The sequence below is a fragment of the Sinocyclocheilus anshuiensis genome, unplaced genomic scaffold (genome assembly GCF_001515605.1).
Source record: "Sinocyclocheilus anshuiensis isolate Anshui unplaced genomic scaffold, SAMN03320099.WGS_v1.1 scaffold566, whole genome shotgun sequence".
In the NCBI taxonomy this organism is placed as follows: Eukaryota; Metazoa; Chordata; class Actinopteri; order Cypriniformes; family Cyprinidae; genus Sinocyclocheilus; species Sinocyclocheilus anshuiensis.
In genome coordinates, this window is record NW_015542410.1 from 515,302 (window position 1) to 524,854 (window position 9,553).

At 36.8% G+C, this 9,553-nt stretch overlaps 1 protein-coding gene across 1 annotated transcript in view; it reads left to right on the forward strand.

The window, feature by feature from the left end:
- The first annotated feature begins 1,322 nt into the window (after window positions 1-1,322).
- LOC107693317 (cingulin-like) overlaps window positions 1,323-9,553 on the forward strand; it is a 21,116-nt gene continuing 12,885 nt past the window's right edge. Inside the window, exons 1-4 of the mRNA XM_016492651.1 lie at window positions 1,323-1,482; window positions 5,969-6,979; window positions 7,468-7,568; window positions 8,466-8,535. Of these exons, the coding sequence (XP_016348137.1) occupies window positions 5,978-6,979; window positions 7,468-7,568; window positions 8,466-8,535 (1,173 nt within the window). The 5' untranslated portion in view covers window positions 1,323-1,482; window positions 5,969-5,977. The remainder of the gene's footprint in view (window positions 1,483-5,968; window positions 6,980-7,467; window positions 7,569-8,465; window positions 8,536-9,553) is intronic.

Below are 9,553 nucleotides of genomic sequence, written 5' to 3' on the forward strand. Positions count from 1 at the left end.
ATGAAAAGGGGGGGGGGGGGGTACTCTTCAGTACAGAGTACAGAAGTAAATTGAATTGTTATTTTACAAGTCTTTTTTGTGACCTTTTATTATTGTATTAAATATAGGTAAAAAAAAAAACTAAACCTAAGGCATGTAATTAAAGATATTTTAACATGTTTATTTTCAGCTCAGCAGTCTTTAAAATAATATTAAAAAAAGTTTCTTAAAATACATATTTAAAAGAAAAAACAGCATTTTTGTGCTCCTGTCAGTTAGCTGACAGTCAACTGTTTTTAAGATGTTTTAAACAAAACACTTTTATCAATTGTGATTTCATGACTATATTTGTGATATCTATAGCAGTTTCATAAATTTGTAGGGCAACCCAGAAGACGAATTCACCATGGTTTCCCTGGGATTTCCTATGGGTTTTCAGAATTTAGTAAAATAAAGTCTGTGGTTAACATTATTTTGAGGGTGCATGTTTTGTCGCAACAACTTAAATTATCTCAGTCTTGCATTTTGAAGCTTCTGTGTTTTTAAAAGGCTTGCTACAAGTTGCTATGCAAGAACTGCTGCAGTTTATAAAGCACATCAGTTTGAATTCTTGTGGTAGTTTTAGCCCTTTTTAGCAGCTTTTGCCAACTGTAATTTTGTTAAAAAAACAAAACACAAAAGTCCCTTCAAGTAATATTAACCACAGACCTTATTTTACTTAAAAAAATAAAACCTATTCAAAAAGCTGCTGTAAATATCCAAGGAAACTCGTGCTTCGAAAATGCAAATTTTGGGTGTTTAAACTAGTTAGAAATGCTAAAGTAAGCTATGAATGGCCATATTCATGAAACATGAGCGGAACAAATGTATAAATCATTCATGGATCCATAATTTTGCAAATGATTAAAACAGAAAATTGTTCTAGTGTTGCAGTTCTATTATGTTTTTACTAAAGGTAAAAAAAAAAACATTTCCATTTTGACACTGAATTATATTCTAAATATAAACTGACAAATCTGCTAACTAAAACTTTATAAGAAAGAACGTTAAAAATAAAACTTATGTTATCTGGCTTAAACCAATTGTTATGACCTCATGATACACGTTAACTATTTTTAGTTTATTTTCACAACTTTTTTATTATTGGTAGTTTGTTGTTTTAAAACAAAATGCAATTTTAACGGGAATAAACAGTGGCATCAAGTTTCTTAAATTGGTTAATGGACGGGCCCTGAATTATTTGTATTTGATTGACAGTGAATCTCGGCCAATCACGTGTTCCAATCGGCCGGCCTTGGGACAACTCTTCAGCCAATGAGCGCTCAGGAGGGGCGGATCAACGACGCAAAGGCAACAGGTTGTTTCGGAAAAAACGCACTGACAGTTTTGCATGGATTGTTCATCCTCGGTCTCAACGAGGAGTTTTTAATTGACACTAAACCTAAAAAGAGCTTCTTTATTTTGTGCCTAGTGAAGGTCATTGCTGAAGGTTTCGGGAAACAGGTAAGCAGAAGGAATGTCTTTGTTTACCCAGCGGTGTATATTTGCATTGGGCTTTTTGTGTTTGTTGCTGTTCATGGCTGCGGGTTTGTGTCCAGCCTTTCAGTTGTTATAATCCATAATCGCATGGTTTCACAGTTACGCTGGAGTTCTGCTGAGCGAAACAAAGAAACACCTGTTGCTTTGTGTCTGAAGCTGCAGGCTGGATTACAGAAGATGCGCTGATCCAGGTTGGCGTCTCTAATCTATAAAAATAATAAAGTCAGTATGACTTTGACCTGCGTTGATCCCAGTAGAACCGATCAGTGTCAATTTTTTTTGTGTATTATGTATTGACAAAGTTGCGAATTTTAAATATCCCAAATGATTTAAAAGGGGTTTTGATCGCATAGCCTCTATGTGTGTACCTTTGTGTCTATACCTTTTACAAAGTCAAAGGACAACACAACTAAACAATAAGTCAAAACTGTCGCCATGATTTTTCTATTCTTTTTTGTATTATTAATGTAACTGTAACCACGTATATTAAAATAACATGCTGGTTTCGATCCCACCGATACTGACTGACTTGCTGGGTGGGTGTGACGCAATTTGAACACGACTGAAAAAATCGTTTCATTCTGCACCTTTGCTTGTGCTTCCTCATCTCTCTCAAATCATATCTGTGAATAGAGAAACTTAGGGACAAAAACAGCTCCTCTAAAAAGTGCCTGTCTCAGTGAAATTTAATATTTAGCTCTTGGTTATTTCCAACACAGTGTAACTAGAACATAGTGGTGTCTAATTGTAAATGACACAATAACTCCAATCTAGCCTCAAACCCAAATTCTATCATGTCATGTATTATGTATTATAACATTGTATTAAAGACAGAGAGCACATTACAATAAAAAAAAATCACAAAAATTAAACTATATATATATATATATATATAATTTACTCTTCAGAGTAAAGAGGAAAATTACTTTTTCATGTTCTGGTTAACTCATTCCAGTCACAGAGAAAAACACATTAAATTACAATTTATTGCTATTCAAATTCATATGTTTGAATAGCAGTCATATATTTGTGGGATATGTTCATGTGGTTATTCTGCTCAGACACCTGTGTGAACTTGAGGAGAATTGACTTAATACATCCAACTAAAATAACCATGGGACAGTTGGGTAAAAGTGGATTAAACAATGGCTCAGGAAAAAAGTTATACGTTTGTTAGAGAAATTGTCTAGCATCATTTTCATATAGTACAATGCCACTCGGTCAAGAGTTTACTTTTTGGGGACCATGTAAATTAAATAGCAGTTATTTAGACTACATTGTGTGACATTTTGGAAGTGATGAAAAGTGAAAGATGTCCATATTTGAGCTAAAGACTGTGTTGACGTAATTGACCTAAATAGCATTTTCCCCATAGAAGCATCAGCCAAGAAAACAACGAATGGATTAAAACTAAAACCATTAAAATTGTTTCCGTTAATTGACATAAAATAAAATAAAATAAAATTTGTTGAAATTGCTGAAATGTTAGCTTGCCAAACTAAACTAAAATAAGCTGAAGTACCAAAATTACTAAAACTAAAATTAACACTATGAACACAAAAAAGTACATACTGAAGTACTGTACTAATACCTTTTTGTATTAATAGTATTTTTTACAGCCAGAATGGCAAGCAATTCATTCAAGCATCTAAGCTTTTTCAGAAAATGCTTAGTCCTATTAGACTTGATGCTGTTTTGATGCTTCCATCTTGGCTCACCTTTCAAATATATGTTGGACTATTAATATTTCCCAAGAGACCATTTAACAAACCACTCTCAACTCCTTGATATAGTGTCACACTTTGGTAAATAGAAATATGAAGCAGTTTTGTATGTGACACAGCTATCAGGTATCGGCACAGGTATTGAGAGTCTTCTCACATGTGAAAAGAGAAAGATATTGTTTGTGTGTGACAAACAGGTGTGCCTGCTGGTAGGAGCAGGTTCTAGCACATTCCACTCTGCTTCCTGTCTTCCCGTTTTCCTAGAACACAGTTCCAGTACGCAGGAGAGCTAACATTAGCTCAAAAACAGCTTATCACTCTGACGGGAACATTTCTCAAATCATATCAAAGCGCCACAGAGCATGTTTGCATGACGGCTCAAAGATGCTGAGTCTAATCTGCTGATTAACTGAGTTACTGATGTTTAAAGAGACGCATATGTGCTCTATTGTATGAAGCAAGTGCTGCAGAAAACATCCAGAGCTATGCAGGGCATCATCTAAAGCCCACGTTTTACCACCTCATCAGTGTGTGCAATCTCTATATAAGTCAACAATTGCTTTGTGTATGCAGTAGTATGTTGCATCCTGTGTTAAACACAAACTTATAATGTACCAGCATAACGCTGGGGGGCAAAAACTGAAGACATTGAGAACTAAAATAACAGTCCACAAACTCTGGTCTATCAATGAATAACTTATTGAAACAGGGGTATTTGGTTACATTATAACTGCCAGCACTTCTGTTGAGCCATTGGGTGTGATTAGCTACTCAAAGTCAGCCATTGTCTTCCTCACATAGGCGGGATTCCAGGCATTCCAGTAAAATGGAACCCACCATGTGATTTCTCATTGGTTAAAGGAGCAGATTAATTATGTGAAACCTGTATATATTTAACTGTATATTTTTGAATTGAGTTTCTTGTCAAGACAACATGTGAGTGACAAATATTTCTCAGACAAAAATATATACTTTCACCAAATGAAAACTGTTTAAGGGTGCAAGTTTTCCAGGTTTTTCAAATTATTGCAGTAGAAGAACCCATGTGTTTACATACGCCAAACATTAAAGCTACAAACTTATGAAAACAGGTCTGGATAGTTATGTGGATGTGATTCTCTCCCTCCACAAGGCACTGGGTCCCACCTGGCATCAGAATGGCTGTTTGTTCTTGGAGGAATGTTACTAAACTAGATCATCAGTTCTCTGTACCATCTTCCATTCATGCAGTAAAATTAACAATACAAAATATTGTGCTGCACATACTCTTGACTACTTAGAAAAGCATGTGATGATTGATTTCTATGTAATAAACCAAACTGCCGCCCCATTTCTGACCAATTTTATGCAACATTAATTCTACCAAAATGTAAAAAAAAAAAAATCTAATAGGCATATCAAATCATATCAATAGTCTTCGAAAATGAAGCCTTTGATTTAGCATGTTAATTAGTGAACGATGATACTCAGTTTTACTGTAATAGTAATCAATAGCTTTAGCTGCGTTTTCATTTCTTTTAATTCAACCACACTACTGGTAAAAATTAGTTACATCTAGGGTTGCAAAGTGGCAGAAAATTTCAGGTAAATTTTCCACCCCTTTGCAACCCATCATGTATCACACATAATTTTGTATATTTAAAATTGCGTTGAAATGGAAGTAGTGACCGATTTTTTCTTGTGACTTACATCCAGATGTCACAGATGATCAAAAAATAAAAAATGCATTTAGAAAATCGATTTATTTCCTGTATTAAAATCAATTCATTTGGATTTACTTCCATTTTCCCTTGATTTCTTGAAACTTTACACTCAAACCACGCTCAAATTTCTAGAAATAGATTTTCACTTCTGTATGAATGACTCACACATAAAAAGCACATTATGTCAACCCCTCACGTAAATGTGTACACACAAACACTGCATGCAATGTTACAGATTATGAGTATTACATCCGATCCTATAGGTTTATAATAACACAATAACATGAATCATCCCAGCTGCATGTTTCACATGGAAATAAAAAAGGATCACTGACTTAACTCTTGTTGAGAAAAATTGCTCTTGTTTTAAAAATACCTAACCAGATTTGTTAGGGTTTTATTTACAGTTTCCACTCTCTTTGAAAGTATTAGTACCCTGAGGGTACCGGTGTCTGAATTGGCTTTAATCTAGGGCTGCACGATTAATCGCATGCGATATTTAACGCGCATAAGAATAACGACACTGAGAAGATGTTTTGTGTTTTAAAATTAGCTTGAATGTTTTGTGGGCCCTAAACTCTATGCCACGGGTTAGGGTTAGGGCTGTGATTTACATGAATCACAAGCATGTTCAATGGGTTGGACAACTTTATAACCAATGGCAAATTGTTCGGCTGACTTAGCATTGAAAAAATGTCTTTGCAAAGAATTTCCAGTAGACAAAAAACTCCAGAGAATGTAGGTTGTGAAAATGAAGTGTCACTTCCTGTTCAACCTAAAAATTCTACAATCTTTTGATCAGACTGTAAATCTATCCCACACAGCCTTGTTTTCATTTGAAAATTAAAATATGGAGTTTACCCTGTTTTGGTTTATTGCTTTGTAATTCATGTTGTGGCTTCTTTGTGTATCTGTGCCCTCTTTGGGCTCCTCAAATAGTCCACCAAACAGTCTAGCCTTTTAGTTTAGTCTCTAAATGGGCTAGTGCACTGATTTATTAAATTCTTTGTCTTGGCACCACAGCAGGTCACAATGAGCTCCCTCTCAGCAGACAGGAAGCCCCCTCTGGACTATGGTGTCCAGATTCGCTTCATCAAAGATTTGGACGACGCCGGCGGAGGGTTCCCAGACAGAAGTCGACTGGCTGGTGGAGTTGGTGGCGTCAGTAACGGGACTCCTTCGCCGTCTAAGTATGGAGTAGCTGTGCGGGTGCAAGGCATTTCGGGACAACCATACGTGGTGCTCAAGGACGGAGAAAAGGGGGACTCTTACGGGGTACAACTGAAGACTCAACCACAAATCCAGAGCTCAGCTCCAATTGTTTCTCAAACCTCCCCATACAACACCCTGATTCTGGGACAAAGGGAAGGAGCTCGGACTCCCCAGGGTTCCTATATCCCCGCTGACCAACCTAGCTCTCCAGATGAGGACTTTGGGAGCCCCTTAAGAAGGCCACCTGGTGATGGACAGGCAGGGACTCAAGGAGAAGCTGAGCCCAGGACTACAGAACATCTCACCCCTTCTGCTCTGGCTCCCAAGTTGGATAAAAAAGACGGCAATTGTTTTAACGAAGCAGGGCTTAGGAAGGTCAAGCAGAATGGTATTGGGAGTAGTCTGAATGGGACGGGGCTAAATGGAGCCTCATTGGATGACGACAAAGCCCCAGCTATAGACACCAAGTCACTGGCTCCCATTAATAAACTTATTAACCGGTTTGGTGGTGGTAGTTTTGGTGATATTTCAAACTCAGAACCCCGAACTCAAATTCGTCTTGATAACCGAGTTCGGTCTCACAGCGTGGATGCCCTCAATAAACCTACAGATGAGCCCCCACCAACATCACCAACGATAAACCCCTATGCTTCCATTACTCCAGCTACAGTGCCCAAACTCAGCTCACCGAAACCATTAACCGGCAGTCTAGGACAAGACTCCACCTCTGTGGCTATCCCCAAATCCAAACCCCTCACCTTCAGCCAATCTCCAAAGCTGTTTGTGCCCAAAGAAGCACCACCTGCTCTACCAAAGAAACCAGTGAGTCCTCAAGATATTGTTCTTCTTCTTGCATAAAGTTGGCACACCTTAAAAATCCAATCAGGAACCTTTCAATACAACCAAGTCCCCACACTACATTTTTCTTTTAAAAGTAGTCCATTTCGTTCAGATTTTCTTCACAATATGGAAGAAAAGATCTGTCACCACATTGTTTTCATTGTAACTTTAAAGGTGTTTTTTGGAAAAGCATGCTTACAAAATCTTCTTACAAATCATATTCATGCTTTTTTTCCAGCCAATTAAAAATGCTTTCTGCTTGTTAATCATTTTGTACATACGGGATTGCTGGCAATAAGATGCCAAGCATGCTTTTGGAAGGCTTTATTTTGGAGAAGATGTAGTCCGGCACTAAACATACACTTTTGGTTAGAAAAGTGTTTTGATTGGCTCTCTGAGCACCTATTTCAGGGGCAGTTTTATGTATGGTATTTCAAAAATAACGCGCATTTGATTTGTCTTTTTTCCAGGTGACCCCTGACCTTATAAAGAGCCAGACCACAAGTGCAGAGAATGGAAATGGAGAGGATACCCAGACCAAACAAGTCATTTACAACATACTTAAAGAGGGGTATAATAATTATCTTTATTTTACAGAGCCTCAAAGTTGCCTATAAATGTATTTCACGATATGGTTGGTGAAGTACATTTATAAAGACATACAGTCACACTTTATTTTAAGGTCCAATTCTCGCTATTAACAAACCATTAACTATGACTTTTAACTCAACAAACTCCTAATTTGCTGCTTAGTAATAGTAAGGTAGTTGTTAAGTTTAGGTATTGGGTCGGATTAGGGATGTAGAATATGGTCATGCAGAATTTGTGCTTTAGAAGTACTAATAAACAGCAGATATGTTAAAGGGGTCATATGATGTTGCTAAAAATAACATTATTTGGTGTATTTGGTGTAATGCAATGTGTTTATGTGGTTTAAGGTTAAACTTTAGTCTTTGCAACTTTAGGGATCTTATCTATTCACGAACTTGAAAGCTTGTAACTTGTAAGAGAAAGGAAAACTTGAAATCGCATCATATGACCCCTTTAATAATAGGCATGCTAATAAGCAACTAGTTAATAGTGAGAGTTGGTCCCTATACTAAAGTGTTACTAGACATACATTGTACTACTTTTTTAAAAGTCTTGGCTTGATTTCACACAACAATATTACCGATGACAGCTGTAATATTGGAGGAGTGACTCGAGAGATAAATTGAATAATATTTTGTAAGCTTATACTATTTTAACTGTATTTCTCATAGGGGCTTCAACAAATACCAACATGCTGAATACCACTCACATTTTAGCAATGCAGTAGCATTCAACCAGAATACCCTAAAAACATGCTTAAAACCACTTAAAACAGCCTAGCAACCCTGGCATATATCTCTTACATTTTCTTTAGAACATGCCATAGTCTAGTCTGTCTCTGGCTCATTCAATTTCCCTTCATATTTTCTAACACTAGGTCTATTGAGAGTGAGTCAGCCATCAAACACAAAGCAAGCCTCATTCATGACAGGTTCTGTGGGGTGAAGGTAAGCACGCTTGTATTCAATAAATCAGTTTGCATTTCCCAGCACTGAATAGCGCTAGCACAGTGTCTGCTGAATGAGGAAGCTACATCTAGAGAGGGTTTGTGTGTGCCCATGGTTTGCGTATCGGTCCCTGTTTTGCATGATTGTGAGAAAGATATTTTGAGACAGTGAGAGGAGATAACAGCAACAAGACAAGTATTTTTATGTAGAAATGAGCACGCTTGTTAAAGAGACAATAATAATTATGATTATGCATTTTAAAGAGAGTAGGTCAGCTAAGAAAGGGCTTTATTTAAAGGGCCAGTGCACCAAAAGTGAAATTCCAATATCGTTTACTCAACCTCATGTTGTTCCAAGCGTATATGAATGTCTTTGTTTCATGGAACCAGTCATGGAAACATTAAAAAGCATCAACTTTTAACCATTAAAACCATAAAAAAATTGTTTTCTGTAGTGTGTTTTGGGACAATGTCCATTAGGATTTAGTGGTTTTAACAAGCCACCAATAGAAGGTGACCAAGTAGAGACCAACAGGGTCCATTACAGTTTCCATTAAAACCAATACAAGTCCCATTATAACCAGTAAAACCATTACAAATTTTGTGATGGTGTCTATTGTTTTTTTTTTCTCTCAACATTACATGTTATTACAAATGCCTGCAAAGGGAGCCAAAGGCCTGGTAATTGCTGCTGTTACACTTACAGGACGATCATATCCTTGTTTAATAGACATTTAATTCAAATATCCACTTAATCTTTAATTTTTGGCCACCTTTTTGCTATAGATGACACAGCCTCTATAATTTCTTCAACAAAAAACATGTGGACATCACAACCCTTACAAAAATTAACCATGTTTTTTTCGTAGTACAACTGCTTAATTTTCTTTTGCGTGATTTCTGAATGCTTGAGACCATAAAATCAATCAGACAACTGTATTAATAAAATAATAGTCATAGTTAACTGTCTAGAGCAGGGGTCTCCAACACGTCGCTCGCGAGCTACTAGTAGCACCATG